The sequence below is a fragment of the Mustela lutreola genome, chromosome 5 (assembly GCF_030435805.1).
Source record: "Mustela lutreola isolate mMusLut2 chromosome 5, mMusLut2.pri, whole genome shotgun sequence".
In the NCBI taxonomy this organism is placed as follows: domain Eukaryota; kingdom Metazoa; phylum Chordata; class Mammalia; order Carnivora; family Mustelidae; genus Mustela; species Mustela lutreola.
The window spans coordinates 126,140,549-126,159,078 of NC_081294.1; the positions used below are offsets into that span (position 1 = coordinate 126,140,549).

General features: G+C 34.6%; 1 protein-coding gene across 1 annotated transcript in view; it reads right to left on the reverse strand.

The window, feature by feature from the left end:
• SLCO4C1 (solute carrier organic anion transporter family member 4C1) overlaps positions 1 to 18,530 on the reverse strand; it is a 71,094-nt gene that overhangs the window by 23,559 nt on the left and 29,005 nt on the right. The window contains exons 3-6 of the mRNA XM_059175559.1: positions 16,377 to 16,559; positions 11,631 to 11,727; positions 9,402 to 9,523; positions 7,976 to 8,094 (exon numbers count right to left, since the gene is read on the reverse strand). Coding sequence (XP_059031542.1) covers positions 7,976 to 8,094; positions 9,402 to 9,523; positions 11,631 to 11,727; positions 16,377 to 16,559 — 521 coding nt within the window. The remainder of the gene's footprint in view (positions 1 to 7,975; positions 8,095 to 9,401; positions 9,524 to 11,630; positions 11,728 to 16,376; positions 16,560 to 18,530) is intronic.

Below are 18,530 nucleotides of genomic sequence, written 5' to 3' on the forward strand. Positions count from 1 at the left end.
GAAAAAATATAGTTCATCAAATGAGTAACTATGATTATACTGCAAAATGAAGCATTAGAATAGCAGCATGATAAAATGACAAAATTTTAATAAATACAGCATATTTATAAAACTTCAACATTTTCTCCAGTATAAAAGCATAAATATGGAATATTAATAGCTTTACATATATTACATTGAGAACACTGATATGTGCAGGACCTAGAAAACTGACAGGTGATTCATTAAGAGGGTGACTGTGCCTTATCATATACAGAGACTGAGTAAAGCAGGTAAAAGCAGGCATGGAAAGGTTCCCTTCCCCCGTCTACTATAAATCTCCATATATTAAATCTACCTCTTATCTGATTTATTTTACTGTTTTGAACTTCCATATCTAATAAATGAACTCGGCTATAAGCACAGTTGAGAATGGTCTCACCAAATTTGTACTGTTCCATGAGTAAAGGACTCAATACCTAAGAACCTTGGGAAGTTATAGAGTAATTTTAAATGTGGATTGCTAGACTTCTCAGAATCTTTTCCATCTATCAGGGGAGAGTATAGAGATTAATAAGCTAATTTATCTAATCATAAGGTGAAACCAAATTATAGTTCTAGAATATTAAATGCAAAAATATTTCAATCAAACAAAATACACGCATGTACACACCCACACACAGGAGTGACAAAAGGGGCAAGATAAGAGAGTTAGAAGTCAGATCCAGATGATCTAACATAAGAATAACAATAATGACAAAAGGAGAAAAAGTACCTGTATGAAAACATTCACTATTTTGTAAAAGAGTAATAGCAGAGAATATTCAAATCCTCAGATTAAAAAAGATAATGGATTCCTGGCAAGGATTAATGAAAAAACACATATAATTGAGGCATAACCTAACAAACTGCCTGAAATTGTGGAGGGCACGTATTGCATGGAGCACTGGGTGTGCGGCATAAACAATGAACTCTAATACACTGAAAAGTAATTTTTAAAAAATTTTTAAAAATTGGGGGTATATAAATCTTACACTTGGGGTTCTTTTTCACGAGGTTCTTCCTTTATTTGCTTATATATATATTTTTTTTTTCTCTTGTCATATACTTTTATCAGTCTTTTTGTTTGTCTGTTTTTGTTTGTATACTTCATAAATCTTACCCTGGGGTCCATTTGGGTTGAACCTTCTCTTTTATCTTCCCTTTCTTTCCTGTCTCTCTCTCTCCCTCTCTCTCTTTTTTTTTTAACTTTTCTTTTCTTTTTTCTCTTGTTTGGGTGGGGACTCCTGATTGCTCAGAAGTGTTCCAGGGTGCACCTTGACTGCACCACGGTCAATACATCCAGCTACATCTGTTCAGTCATCTCTCACCAAAATGACTAGGAGGAGGAATGTCCAAAAGAAGAAAAATACAGAGGATGGACCTTCTGCAACAGAGCTAATGGCTATCAACATAGACAATATGTCAGAAAGAGAATTCAGGCTAACAATTATCCAGGCAATAGCTAGGTTGGAGAAAGCCATGGATGACCAAACGGAATTGATTAGGGCCGAACTGAAAGCGACCAGAGATGATATTCACAATGTTAGAGCAGAGATGATATTCACAATGTTAGGGCAGGGCTGAGGTTCACAATGCTCTCAATGAGTTCCAATCTAATCTAAATTCTCTCAAAGCTAGGGTAACTGAGACAGAAGATAGAATTAGTGATCTGGAAAACAAACAGATAGAGAGAAAGGATCAGGAGGAAGCCTGGAACAAACAGCTTAGAAGCCACGAAAACAGAATCAGGGAAATAAATGATGCCATGAAACGTTCCAACGGCAGAATTATTGGAATCCCTGAAGGGGAGGAGAAAGAAAGAAGTCTAGAAGATATAGTGGAACAAGTTCTTCATGAAAGTTTTCCCAATCTCGCGAGTGAACCCAGTGTTCATGTACTAGAGGCCGAATGGTCTCCAACCAAGATTATAGATTCCAAAAAAACATCAAGGCACCTGATAGTCAAATTGAGTAATCATAATTGTAGATATAATCTCTTGAAAGCAGCCAGGACAAAGAGGCTCCTTACTTACAGAGGAAAGCCCATCAGAATAACGTCAGACCTGTCCACAGAGACCTGGCAAGCCAGAAAGGGCTGGCAAGATATATTCAGGGAACTAAATGAGAAGAACATGCAGCCAAGAATACTTTATCCATCAAGACTGACATTCAAAATGGATGGAGAGATAAAGAGTTTCCAAGACCGGCAAGGTTTAAAAGACTATGCAACCACCAAGCCAACACTGCAGGAAATATTAAGGGGGGGTTCTATAAAAGAGGAAAAATCCTAAGAATAGCATTGAACAGAAATATAGAAACAATCTACAGAAAGAAAGACTTCAAAGGTAACACGATGTCAATAAAAACGTATCTATCAATAATCACTCTCAATGTGAATGGTCTAAATACGCCCATAAAACAGCACAGGGTTGCAGATTGGATAAAACGACAGGACCCATCCACATGTTGTCTACAACAGACCCATTTGGAACCTAAAGATACACCCAGACTGAAAGTGAAGGGTTGGAGAAGCATCTTTGATGCCAATGGGCCTCAAAAGAAGGCCAAGGTAGCGATTCTCTTATCAGATAAATTAGATTTTAAACTAAAGACTGTAGTCAGAGATACAGAAGGACACTACATCATCCTTAAAGGGACTATCCACTAAGATGATCTAACAATTGTAAATATCTATGCCCCCAATATGGAAGCAGCCAATTAAATAATTAAACTGTTAATCAAGATAAAGAGTCATATTGATATGAATACATTAATGGTAGGATATCTTAAACACCTCTCTCAGGATTAGACAGATCATCGAAGCAGAAAATCAATAAAGAAACAAGAGCATTGAATGATACATTGGACCAGATGGACCTCATAGATATATACAGAACATTCAACCCTAAAACAACAGAATACTCATTATTCTCAAGTGCACATGGAACCTTCTCAAGAATAGACCACATACTGGGTCACAAATCAGGACTCAACCAATATCAAAAGACTGAGATTATTCCCTGCATATTCTCAGATCACAATGCTTTGAAAGTGGAGCTCAATCACAAGGAAAAGTTCAGAAGGAACTCAAACACCTGGAAGCTAAAGACCACCTTGCTTAAGAATGCTTGGATCTTGGGACGCCTGGGTGGCTCAGTTGGTTGGACAACTGCCTTCGGCTCAGGTCATGATCCCAGAGTCCCGGGATCGAGTCCCGCATCCGGCTCCCAGCTCCAAGGGGAGTCTGCTTCTCTCTCTGACCTTCTCCTCGCTCATGTTCTCTCTCACTGTGTCTCTCTCAAATAAATAAATAAAATCTTTAAAAAAAAAAAAAAAGAATGCTTGGATCAACCAGGAGATCAAAGAAGAACTGAAACAAATGAGAATGAAGACACTTCGGTCCAAAACCTATGGGATACAGCAAAGGCGGTCCTATGGGGGAAATACATAGCCATCCAAGCCTCCCTCAAAAAAATGGAAAAGTCCAGAATACACCAGCTGTCTCTACACCTTAAAGAACTGGAGAATCAACAAAAAATCAAACCAACTCCACACATAAGAAGGGAAATAATCAAGATTAGCGCTGAGATCAATGAGGTAGAAACCAGAGATACAGTAGAACGTATCAATGAAACTAGAAGCTGGTTTTTTGAAAGAATCAGTAAGATCGACAAACCATTGGCCACACCAATCCAAAAGAAAAGAAAGAAAGCCCAAATTTATAGAATAATGAATGAAAAGGGAGAGATCACAACTAACACCAAGGAAGGAGAAACAATCATCAGAAGTTATTACAACAGTTATATGCCAAAAAGCTAAGCAACCTAGATGAAATGGATGCATTCCTGGAAAACTATAAACTCGCAAAATTGAACCAGGAAGAAACTGACAACCTGAATAGACCGATATCTAGTAATGAGATTGAAACAGTGATCAAAAACCTCCCAAAAAACAAGAGCCCAGGACCTGATGGATTCCCTGGGGAATTCTACCAAACTTTCAAAGAAGAAATAACAACTATTCTCCTGAAGCTGTTTCAAAAAATTGAAGCAGAGGGAAAACTTCCAGACTCTTTCTATGAAGCCAGCATTAGCCTGATCCCCAAACCAGGCAAAGACCCCACCAAAAAGGAGAATTTCGGACCAATATCACTGATGAATATGGATACTAAGATTCTCAACAAGATCCTAGCAAACAGGATCCAACAGTACATTAAAAAGATTATCCACCATGACCAGGTGGGATTCATCCCTGGGCTACAAGGATGGTTCAACATTTGCAAATCAATCAGTGTGATAGAACAAATTAATAAGAGAAGAGAGAAGAACCACATGGTCCTCTCAGTTGATGCAGAAAAAGTATTTGACAAAATCCAGCATCTGTTCCTGATTAAAACGCTTCAAAGTATAGGGATAGAGGGAGCATTCCTGAACTTCATCAAATCTATCTATGAAAGACCCATAGCAAATATCATCCTCAATGGGAAAAAGCTTGCAGCCTTCTCGTTGAAATCAGGAACACGACAAGGATGCTCATTTTCACCACTCTTGTTCAACATAGTATTACAATTCCTAGCAACAGCAATCAGACAACAAAGAGAAATAAAAGGTATCCAAATTGGCAATGAAGGAGTCAAACTCTCTCTCTTTGCAGATGACATGATTCTTTATATGGAAAACCCAAAAGACTCCACCCCCAAACTACTAGAACTCATACAGCAATTCAGTAACATGGCAGGATACAAAGTCAATGTACAGAAATCAGTGGCTTTCTTATAAACTAACAATGAAAATACAGAAAGGGAAATTAGAGAATCGTTTTCATTTACTATAGCACCAAGAACCATAAGATACCTGGGAATAAACCTAACCAAAGAGGTAAAGAATCTGTACTGGAGGAACTACAGATCACTCATGAAAGAAATTGAAGAAGACATAAAAAGAGGGAAGACCATTCCATGCTCTTGGATCGGAAGAAAAACACTGTTAAGATGTCTATACTGCCTAGAGCAATCTATAGTTTTAATGCCATTCCGATCAAAATTCCACCGGTATTTTTTAAAGAGCTGGAGCAAATAATCCAGAAATTTGTATGGAACCAGAAGAGACCCCAAATCACTAAGGAAATGTTGAAAAACAAAAATAAAACTGGGGGCATCACATTACCTGATTTCAAGCTTTACTACAAAGCTGTGATCATCAAGACAGCATGGTACTGGCATAAAAACAGACACATAGACCAGTGGAACAGGGTAGAGAGCCCAGATATGGACCCTCAAAACTACAGTCAAATAATCTTCGACAAAACAGGAAAAAATACACAGTGGAAAAAAGACAGTCTCTTCAATAAATGGTGCTGGGAAAACTGAACAGTTATATGTAGAAGAATGAAACTCGACCATTCTTTTACACCGTACACAAAGATAAACTCAAAATGGATAAAAGACCTCAACGTGAGACAGGAATCCATCAGAATCCTAGAGGAGAATATAGGCAATAACCTCTTCGGTATCAGCCACAGTAACTTCTTTCAAGATATGTCTCCAAAAGCAAAGGAAACAAAAGCTAAAATAAACTTTTGGGACTTCATCAAATTCAAAACCTTCTGCAAAGCAAAGTAAACAGTCAAGAAAACAAAGAGGCAACCCACGAAATGAGAGAAGATATTTGCAAATGACAGTACAGACAGAAGGTTGCTATCCAGGATCTATAAAGAACTCTTCAAACTCAACCCACACAAAACAGATAATCATATCAAAAAATGGGCAGAAGATATGAACAGACACTTCTCCAATGAAGACATACAAATGGCTATCAGACACATGAAAAAATGTTCATCATCACTAGCCATCAGGGAGATTCAAATTAAAACCACATTGAGATATCACCTTACACCAGTTAGAATGGCCAAAATTAGCAAGACAGGAAACAATATGTGTTGGAAGGGATGTGGAGAAAGGGGAACCCTCTTACACTGTTGGTGGGAATGCAAGTTGGTGCAGCCTCTTTGGAGAACAGTGTGGAGATTCCTCAAAAAATTAAAAATAGAGCTTCCCTATGACCCTGCAATTGCACTACTGGGTATTTACCCCAAAGATACAGATGTAGTGAAAAGAAGGGCCATCTGTACCCCAATGTTTATAGCAGCAATGGCCACGGTCGCCAAACTGTGGAAAGAACCAAGATGCCCTTCAACGGACGAATGGATAAGGAAGATGTAGTCCATATACACTATGGAGTATTATGCCTCCATCAGAAAGAATGAATACCTAACTTTTGTAGCAACATGGATGGGACTGGAAGAGATTATGCTGAGTGAAATAAGTCAAGCAGAGAGAGTCAATTATCATATGGTTTCACTTATTTGTGGAGTGTAACAAATAGCATGGAGGACAAGAGGAGTTATAGAGGAGAAGGGAGTTGGGGGAAATTGGAAGGGGAGGTGAACCATGAGAGACTTTGGACTCTGAAAAACAGTCTGAGGGATTTGAAGAGGCGGGGGGTGGGAGGTTGGGGGAACAAGGTGGTGGGTATTAGAGAGGGCACAGATTGCATGGAATACTGGGTGTGGTGCAAAAGCAAGGAATACTGTTACACTGAAAAAAAAAAAAAAATGGGGGGTGCCTGGGTGGCTCAGTGGGGTAAAGCCTCTGCCTTCAGCTCTGGTCATGACCCTAGGCTCCTGGGATCGAGCCCCACATCGGGCTCTCTGCTCAGCAGTAAGCCTGCTTACTCCTCTCTCTCTGCCTGTCTCTCTACCTATATGTGATCTCTATCTGTCAAATAAATAAAATATTTAAAAATAAGTAAATAAAAATAAATTTTAAAAAAATTTCTTTTAAAGATACATGAAAAATGTATAAAATTTGTAAATGGAGATACAAACGAATCACACTAACATGGAACTTCTCATATACAACACATTTAAGTAGAAAAGTGCAAGATGACACCCACAAACTTCTAGGACTAAAAGAATGTGATCTGAAAGTGTCCATCCTGTCAGAAATATCATTTAAGATTCAAGGATACTTAGATGGTATTCTGCCTGAGGAAAACTAGAAATCAAATATAATACCCAGAGAGAGCTGAATCAGAATTGAGACCTCGAAGCATGAAACCGTAAGGATTAAAAAAGAAAGCAGCAGGGAGTAATAACCCTTGATGGCATAAGAATTTATAAAATAAATAAAGTTAGTATAAAATACAACAGTTGTTGGAATTAAAAATCATGAACAGTCTCAGGAAAACACAAGAATTTGCCTGCATGGGAGAGAACAGAGAGTTTAAAGGTGGGATAAATGGAGTAAGAACATTTTAGGCTTTCATTTGAGGGGGGAAATGAAAATAATTGAAAAGTATATAATTTCAAATCTTGAAAAGGTAAAATTATACTCCTCTATGTATAAAACTTTAATGATGATAAATGGAAAGAATGCAGCAGACCATAACACTTGTTTCTTTAACCTCAAATCAAACCAAGTAACCACTAACTGCCACTTCTTTCACAAGGCAAAAATACTGGTTTGACATTCTCAAATATAGCGCTCGCTTCAGCAGCACATATACTAAAATTAGAACGACATTCTCAAATATATATTTACAATTCAGTGATAACTGATTGATCCATTCATTACATGAGGAAAATGGGAAGGAATAATGATTGACTATAGCCCTAATGAGGGACCATTGAATATTTATATTGCCAATAAGAGAACTCATGTTCTTTCAACCATACTACTCTGGAGTAGTTCTCATTTACTCAAAGCATAATAAAAATAAATCTGAAATTATTTATTTATAAGAGCTATAACTATAGTAAATAGGCAAATAAAACTGCATCATGAAAATATCTGTATATATGTATGCATATATTTATTCATGTGTATATGTAATATATACATATGTAGCTATTTATATGTGGAGGAAGGTATATGTGTGTGTACAGTGTTATTTTACCTTTAGAGCAGCTGGGAAATCTTTCCAACTTGTTCCAAAATTCTCCTCTGTGTGTTTTAAGGAACTATGCTTTTCCTGATGAGTCTGGCAAGTTCTTTCACTATGAATTTTTGCTGTACCTAAAAAAATAGTAAATGTACTTGCTCCATCACTTCATTTTTCATTTTTTTAAATGCCTACTTTTTAACTGACACACAGCTCTACAAATATATAAATTCTATAACATAAGAAGCCAGTTCCTCTATTTGTCAATCAAAATTATACAAATTATTGTGCATGTGTAATTTGCCTGGAGAGCTAGTATTATTCCTATTAGCTAAGGAAGTTCTAATCAGTCTAGAAATTAAACTGAGACAATTTTGTTCCAATGACATATTTATTCCCTTTATTTACAAATATCTCTTAAATGCTTTTCTTCCTTTAAAGTGGATCTCTTTTGCATCCATTATATATTAAACGAAGTATCTTTTCCTTTAGTCTCTTTAATCCTAACATGCTTTGCAGATGAAGTATTTACCATGTATTACCATGTCCCTTTGATTTTTAATAAGGGCGCTGTGAATAAATCTGAGAAGACAGTCAATATATGGAATTATAAGTTTGATGGTCCAGGGTAGAAAGAAATCAATGAGTGCATCTACTTCTACTCTGTCAACTTCTGCTCACTCTGAAAAGTTAATCATCTATCCTGTTACACGTGACAGTAGAAAGAAGTATTTACCTAATTTCTGCCTATAGAAAAATACTTTGATAGATAATGTATTTGAACTACATGATTATATACAAGCAAAATTTTACAGAGAAAGGAATGGATATTCTTTTCTATTAATCTTTTCTTTTCAGGCAACCTAATATTGAAATATGGTAAAAATGAGTACACTACAGTATTACTTTGGTGAAACTGAAAAAAGTATTTGTAACTCTCATCAACAAATAACATCAATGATTTAAGGCAGATTGATTGTTGGTTAGTGAGGAACTGAATGCAAACTAATAGTTTGAAAGATCCTATACCTTGCATATACATAAAGCAAGATTCCAGATAACACACAGGAAACAAATTTATTATTAAGTATATACACAATAATATGTTATTAACATGTTATATATTATTATAATATTCTATAGTACATATAATGATTAACATAGTTATTAATAATATATTATTAAGTATATATTTATATAGTAAAAAAGTGAATACATACAGTTTTACTGCTTTTGTTAACTGGAAATAAAGGAAAAACATGAGTAGTAAGAAAGCTACCCAAAGTTGTCTTTTCAAAAAGACAAATATTCAAAAGTTTGCGTAGACAGACAACTGAAATTCTATAAAACAATGAATTTTCTAGGGTTCTTAGAAATTATAAGCAACCTTTGGCCTACAATTAGAATAAAGCTCCTTGATTTTAAATAAAAACATGTTTACCTGGTAAGTGTTTTGGAAAGCATAAGAAAGGTATTATCAAAGACCAAGCAAAGAGCCAACACAGAAGAAATCCAATCCACCATGCCCCCAGCCATCGTGGATCATCTTCAGTGATAGCTATGCTATAGGACAGAAAAACAAAATATAAAAGTCAACTCTACCTTGTTCATTAAAATGCAGTTACAGTAAGTATATACTTTGTAATTCAAGTGCATATATAAGGGAATAGTATTATAATACCCAACATTTTAAGTTGAGTCATTGTGATGAATCAGACAACAGAGAGCAGGCATAAATGAGATCTATAAGAATAATGGTTCACAAAGTATTTCAAATGGCAATATGACACAGAAGTACAAACTATTTAATAGTAAATACAGGTATGCTGAATATCTGAAAGCATACGTAGAATTTCTGAACATTGTTTACCTAACTTTGGCTAAGTTTTTCTTCTCTACTAACTGAATACCTCTTACAGCAAATCACTGATCTGTGTTAAATGCCCATATACTGTACTTCAATTAAGGCATACTTTTAAATGTAAAATTCATTTATTTTATTTATTTACTCATTTACTGAGGTATAATTGACATACTGTATATTAGTTTCATGTATACAATATAATGATGTAATATTTCTATATATTACAAAATGATCACCACATTAAATCTATTTAACATTGGTCACCATATAGTACGGAATTTTTTTTCTTGTTTTGAGAACTTAAAGATTTATTCTCTTAGCAACTTTCAAATATACAATCCAATATTAATAACTATAGTTGCCATGTTGTATATTACATCCCATGACTGAAATTTTTACAAGCAGAAGTTTGTACCTTTTGACTCCTTTTACTTATTTCTCCCTTTCCCCACCTATGGTAACCACAAATTTGTTCTCTGTATCTATAAGCTTTTGTGTTTGTATGTTTTTTTTAGATTCTACATACACATGAAATCATATAGTATTTTTTTTTCTCTGACTATAAAGTTCTTCTTAAAGTAATTTATTAACAGTATTTTATAATGATTCTCATAGTTTTTTTTTTAATTTTTTATTTTTTATAAACATATATTTTTATCCCCAGGGGTACAGGTCCGTGAATCGCCAGGTCCACACACCCCACAGCACTCACCAAAGCACACACCCTCCTCAATGTCCATAACCCCACCCCCTTCTCCCCAGCCCCCTCCCCCCAACAACCCTCAGTTTGTTTTGTGAGATTAAGAGTCACTTATGGTTTGTCTCCCTCCCAATGCCATCTTGTTTCATTGATTCTTCTCCTAGTTTTATATCAATAGTTTTCCCCCCAAACATACCATTCCTACAACTCATGTAATTCTCCACTGAAATTAAAAACCTTTCTCAAAAACACAGCTCTCTGCTTCAAGAACTTTCTCTGCACGTCTTTTACACAGTCTCTAAAATATAACCTGGGACTAACAGCTCAAAGAACAAATCAGGAATCTATCACCACATTTTCTTATTCGTTACTCAGAGTCACACAGAGGACTATGCAGTTCTGATTCCTAGTGGTAAAATGAGAAAATATGGCCTCGCCAAAATTTACCAACTTCTCTATATTCAGGAAAAAGCGAAGGTAACTTGGTGGTTAAAAGAAGAATTTGGGGGTCAAAAAGATCAACTTGAATTCATGCCTCAGCCATGTATCAATTACTTATTGGATTATTAAAAGGATTAAATTAAGTGGTATGTAAAATAAAGTAACACACAAAACCTATGACATACAGAAAATAGTATGGGATAAATAAACATTACCTATTATTATCCTCTATTGCCACATTTAAAACCACACAATTGTGACTCCCACGACCATATCAGAACTACTACAGAACTTGGTCTAAGGATCATAAACTCTTGAGGCTTTTCAGGTTATCTATATCCAGCTAAACCTACTAATAGCACAACCAATTTTGATTAAATTCTTCTTTCTGAATAATGTATGGGGCCCTAGATGTGCATTTTGAAAATTTCACAGGTAACTTTTAAGCATCCTTATTTATGAATAAATGCATTATACTAGGAGGTGGTACAGCATTAATTCAGGAAGTAATGCAGCTAAAACATTATAGAAAAATTGTGTGTATTCAGGTTTTTTTCCTGAAAAAATCCCTCCCTCTAGCTGAGGAAATTCTTTGGAAATGTTCTATGATGTTAACATTATTAAAATAAAATAAATTTAAATTAAAAATATAGATAATGCCTTGCCTTTGTCCCATACCCACATCAATGTACAAGGATAGCAGCTGTCCTCCCAACACATAGCCAACAGCAGGGCCTAATATTGACATAGAATAGCCAATTCCTAGAAGAACAAAGACATGGAAAAATAGTCAACTGTACATGCTATGAATGTCTTACCGTAGTACAGAAAGATATATTTTACAATAGAAAAATTGAAATGATTAGAATTACAACAAAATTACACATATTTTCGGTAAAAAAGAATACAGTCTGAATGGTACCACTTGTTAAGTCAAGGAGCTTAAAAATATTTTTAAAATAAATACAACTATAAAATACATTTTAAATATAAATATATATGTAATTCAGTGTAAAAGTTGTTAGACTATAATAATTTCAATAAACCCAACAACTATAAATTCAAGGAAAATTACATTCTGTTAAATGGCAGCAAGAGGTAGTACATCTACTTTTTGGATGATGATAATTACTGTTTACAATTCTTATGGAAGAAAATACTGTGAAATGAGAAGCCTTCTCTACTGTGTACATACTCTAAAAGCAATATGTATTTTGCACTCCAACAGCTGATTTTAAAACATGGACCTGGTGATTAGCCTGTTTCATAAAAGTAAGCCACTAATTTAAACTATGCACTTAGGAAATCTTCCATTTCTACTTGTAGCAGAATTAAATTGACCTTATTTCTCTTGGATATTTAAAATTTTGCCATATGTAACATTTAAATTTCTGCAAAAAATTATGCTTACATTAGTATCTTTATATATTACCACCTTCTGAATTTTTTATTAACTGTTAAGATTCTCATTCACATACACAAAAGACCAGAATCTATCATACCCAAAGCTAAGCATATGTCAATGATAAAAATGACTATGTACTTGACCAAGTTTCCAAAGTAGAGGTCATGCAAGATGATTTTTTGAAGGACCACTGAGCCAAGATTCTGGAAAGGTCCAAAAAACTGGGACTGATTATTTCCTGGGCATATTTGCTGATTCCACAAAAGGCACTGGAAAGGTTAGCAATCCTTGCTAGTCTCTAGGAAGTAGGGACACCAAAGTTGCAGTTCAGTGCTGCTAATTTGGGAGTTATACCTTATAAACTGTCCCCATCCTACATTTTATATTGGCACCTAGGAAGCTATACTCTAAAAGTAAGGGTGAGTTAGAAGTAGACTTGCCCGCTAAGTAAGTACAGCTTTGCTTCAAATAAACTAATTCTGTGAAGTTACATAGAGGGGATCCCAAATCATATTCCCAAATATATCAGAGATTGGTAATTTATTAAAAAAACACACAGAGTGGGGTTTGGAAAAAAAAACTATAGTATAAAACACCTTTGTCAGAGTTAAAATGAAAGAGATACATAGCAGATTACTCAAAACTGAACTGAGGATTACCAAACTGGACAAATCAATTAGGTCAGTAAAAACTTACCGAGAAACACAAAAAATATAAACAGAAGGTAAAAAATACAGAAAAGAACAAGATATGAAGAATACATTTTTTAAAAGTTTTAGCATACATTTAAGTGGAGTCCCAAGAGAGGAGATAATAGGATAGAAGTCATATTTAAATGAATAATCATAGGAAATATCCTAAAGCCAATAACAAATACCAAACAACATATTTATGAAGTCATAAGAATCCACACAATGAGTTAAATAAAAGGAATTTTACACCTATACACATCATATAAATAAAACCAATGAAAATCAAATGCAAAGTGAAAAATCTTCAAAGAGCAAACCTATATTAAACAGTGGAAGTGAAAAGACAAAGGAACAGTATTTTTAAAGTACTGAAAAAAAAAAAAAAATCAATGGCCAACTAGTCATCTATTCCTAGTGAAAATATTCATCAGGGAAAAGCATTTTAAAAAGACTATTTTTAGTTAAAGGATTCTAGGATATCTATGATGAGCAGGTATGTGGTAAAAGTATCAATTAATATTAGAATTTCATAAAATCAAGTTTACATATAAGGTCATTAGTAGATGAATAATAAAATAACATATAGCTAGGAATTTGAGAGGGAAGAAATCAAATAATATTAGATTATCCAAAAGAAAGAAAAAAAGAGCAAGAAATAAGAACATGGAACAATTAGGAAGCACAGGTTAAAATGAAAGATTTAAACACAAAATAACATTAAATGAATTAAAATGTTCAATGAAAGAACAAAGGGAAACCCAGGGAAAGCATCAAAGAAATAAAGGAATAAAGAGTGAATGACCTGCAAAAGTCCATGAAGATAGGTATGTCACAAATTCATTCTAAAAAGGAGCAGATTGTGACCATTTTCATTTTGCCCGTTTTGCCTTGTTATGCACAAAATGTGTTTCATTGTTTCATAGAAGAATGTATGCTATCAGTAATAGATGTTGTTTTAAAAGAAAGAACGGTGGACGATTTTGAAAGTGGGGAAATTAAAAGTTATAAAAAAGGAAGGATTTCATGCAAAAAACCTAAGTATCTAGTGAAAAATATGGTTATCTGAAAGTGAAAAGAACCGTTTAAGATACTGTGATTAAGATAAGCATTTATATCTTCCATAACAGAAAAATAAGAGATAAAACTAAAATGAGTTTTGCAGTTTTATTGCTTTTGTTTTTTTCCTTTACTCAAAAAAACTGCCATTTGATGAGTTCCTATAGTATAGGAAAGACTTAACATAGAGGCCTGCGACTGTTAACTTTAGAAAGCCATGTTGGCAAGGTTGGCCCTTGACTAGCGTTTGGGATTTAACTGTCCAGAGGGATGCCACCATTCCACAACTAATAAGGGTGACTCACTGTGTGGGCTTTGCATAAACAATGTGCTGACCACCTGTATTCCTTTTGAGTCTAGAACTTTGATAGATGCAAGGCAGAGTGTCGCAATAGGATCAACCCCCAATAAAATCCCTGGGCACTGAATCTCTAGTGAACTTGTGATTTAAAAAATTTGAGATATATATATATGTATACATACATGTATGTATACATATATATATATCTCAAATTTTTTAAATTTGTATGTATGTATACATATATATATATATATATATCTCAAATTTTTTAAGATATATATTGTTAACTTAGCAAATACATACATGTATGTATACATATATATATATCTCAAATTCACTGCCGGCAGGATTAATTGCAAGCTGTATGGCTCCGCTCGGGGGAGCTAAATCTTGGCAGGCTGCACCCAGTTTTTGTCTGTACTTTGCCTCCTGCATCTTCTCCCCTTGCTGATTTTGCTTGGTTTCCTTATGCTGTAATAAACCATAGCTACGAGTATGATTTTATGCTGAGTCAGTCTTCCTACAGATTTATGGAGTCTGGGATGGTCCTGTGGGCCTCTATCCCACCAACCGTGTTTAAATAATTTTTGAAAAACTTCCTATTCTGTGTGTTATCAAAACATAAAGATTAAAATTGCCTTATCAGGTGTATTGATCAGAAGAGCACTTCAGAAAGGAAATTTATTGAACTGGGAGACTGGAAAACATCACCACTAGCTAATTGAAATAAATCATTGTTAACTTAGCAAATGCAAGAAAAGCTGTACAGATCAGCTGGGAGATCCGAGAGAGAGAATCAGAGCTTGCTGAGAGACCAAGGCAAACGAGTACAGAAAATAAACAGAAGTGTAGTCGTTTTCACATTATGGAAGAGCCTACGTAGATTTAATAGTCTCTGTCAGGGCTATGTTGAATGCATTGGACTTCCAGGGACGATGACAATAGGTTCTTGCTATAGGCTGAATGTCTGTGTTCTCCCTACCCCCCCTACCACAAAAGACTCCTGTTGAAACCTAATCCCTAATATGGTGTGAGAAGGTGGGACCTTTGGAACAGATTACATCATGAGACTGGAGACTACATAAATGAGATTAGTGCCCTTATAAGAAGATACTCCAGAAAGCCCTGTCCTCCCATGTGTCATGTGAGGACACAGGAAAGAGATAAACTGTCTGTAAGGTAGGAAGGAGCCTCACCAGACACTGAATCTGTGGGTACCCTGATCTTAGACTTTTCAGCATCCAGGGCTGTGAAAAATAAAATTTCTATTGTTTATAAGTCAACTAGTCTAGGATATTCTGTTTTGGCAGACTGAAAGAACTAAGACAGCCCCCTTTATTAGAATAATAAACTGATAAAATGAAATGTGAAACACAGTCATTTTAGGCCAGGCTATGAATAGCCTAGTAAGCTCTACCCTGCAAGAGTATCAGAGAAGGAATTTAAGAAAAATTTAAGCTACCAAAAATTAGATTCCCTGCCCCCATGAATTGAGCCATATATAAAAAGGATTGATCGGAAATGAAAAATTCCACAGATTTTTTAGTACTATCTTGTCGTTTCTTTTGTGGATTCTAGTCAGGTCCATGTAGGATGTAGTAAATCAGGTAGAATGGGAGAGCTCCATCCCCCACCCTGTGTAAATTAGCCAGAACTCAAGTAATCTAGACAGCCTACTGCTTGGATGGCACTTCTAGGAAGGCTGGGGTGCCAAGAACAGGAAACAGAGCAGGAAGTCAACAAAATTCATAACTGCATTCAACCAAAGGACATATGTCAGTAAATAATGAAACAAAAACAGTAATATTGCTATATCTGCCATCTATTGGGAATCTAATGGAAAGACCCATGAAATTACAACTAACTTTTTAAATAAGCTTCTATTATGTTTTTACTTATAAATTAAACAAGCAATAAAATGAAGTGTTACTGAAACAACAGGACAGAGAAAACTTACCAATGTAGAGAGAAGATTTGTGTGTGGGCACAGACTCATCAATAAAGGCTGTTCCTAGGGTATAGAGAGGAGTTCCTCCTGTTCCCAGCAACAGTTGTCCCAAGATGAAGACATACAAGTAGTTAGAAAGCGAAGAATTTGAAGAGTTACAATTGGTTCTATTCCTTGTTGCTATGCAAGTACCTTTGAGGAGGAAAAAATTAAATTGTGAATTTATGGAAATTTGGCTAAAAATTGAAATATCTATTTTTATCAATTATACTTGCCTAACAGAACCATCTTTATTTCCTTCAATCACTTCATTTTGATTAAACTGTTCTTAAAATATATACATTACTTAAGAAAATTTAAGAAATATGTTAAAATTTAGCAATGTAAAATAAAACTGAGAAACGTTACTTTAACAATCAAAATTAACAAATTTGGGGGTAAGTTGAAATAAACACAACTGAAGCAAGCTGTGCCTGGGAAGGAATTTTCAAATAATGGGAAAAACAAAACAAAACACAAAAAAACTAGCTTTTATTTTTCTTTCCAAGTCATAAATATAGTATGACCAGCATACTGAATTATCAATCAATACCCTGAACACATGTGAAAAGCGTACTTAGGTTATATGACATTTTGGTCAAAATGGTAATTTCTTAATATTCACTACAAAGCCATAATACTTGAAGTTATGTCTAGTTCTTTCTTATAGCTCAAACTAGTTTACTAAATTTATTTTTTGAAGCAAACTTTGGCCCTATAGAATATTCTTCTGAATATCATCAAAGGAAAAATTGTTACTTTTAAGATTTCATTAAAATCTTAAAAATCACAAAGTCTGGAAATTATAGTAAACCCATATTTCCTAAACTCACCTGATAATATTAATGAATAAAAGTGTTTGATAAAATATATTCCCAGCACCTTCTTTCCCTTTGAAGCTGGTAGTATCCAGGAAACTGCATTTTAACAACAGCCTTAGATGATTTTCATTTCCTTAATATCAGATCAAGATGTATTACTTCCTGAAGAGTGAGATGAGTAAGACCTCCAAAGCACCAATCTTGAAGACTCTTTAACTGGTCCATGGTCATCAGATTTTCAGATGTAAATTTTACATGTAAAAAACTTACTCTTTTAACTTAAAATGTAAAATATACCCTACAATTTAAAATATACCCTATAATATGCCCTTTTATAATCTGACTATTATACGAGGTTGATGATAATTTATATTATCAGATAATCAGCAGATAATTTATATTCATAACCAGGCCAAGTCTGCATTATTTGTCTTACCTTCCTGGCCATGTCAGACATTTGACCTGTGACTTCTGGTTTCAATATTCACTTTTCTGGAGGTAGCAGATTGTACTAAGAATGATCTCTTATTATTTGATACCCTGCACAATTAAATCTACTGACACGTATTTCTTGGTTTATTATTTTTTTCCCATTTCTTTTTATAGTAGAGAAATATCTCTTTGTAGTAATCTACTTGATATTTTGACCATGTGGGTATGCTGTGGGGTTCTGGTGTTTGTTTTTTCCCCAGAGGAAGTAGTCCATGAGGTTTCAACATGTTTGTTTAAGTAAATTTTAAATAGCACAGAAAGAGACGAAGAGAAATACAAAACTCTCCCTTCCCCCTGCTTGCCTCTACCTGATGCTCTCCCCTGTAACTCAGATGGAGGTAATGACCACTGCCAACAAACAGTTCCTTTTATTTTTTTTTCAGATATTTTCTCACACATTCACACATCTTATATCCATTTACTTTTTTTTACACAAGTATTGTCATACTAAACATACTATTCTCATGCTCAACAACTTCCAGATTTCACTCTTGTGCTGACATCCTTGATGTTGGAATTTAACTGTATTTAAATTTCTTTGTGGGCTGCCATAACATCCCATAGCATAAATGTCGTATATCTTAATCCACAACTTACACATAATAATTAGTAACATAACATTTATTCTTATTATATTGTACATATATTTAGGTCATTACAAACATATTGTGACAAGCATTTTAAAAAATTTCCTTGGCATATTTATGCAAGCCTAACTGTAGTACAGTTTCTAAAAAGTGGAAATGCTAGGTCAAAGTGTGTAAATATTTGTATTTTGATATTGCCAAATGCCTTATCAAAAAGTAAACAG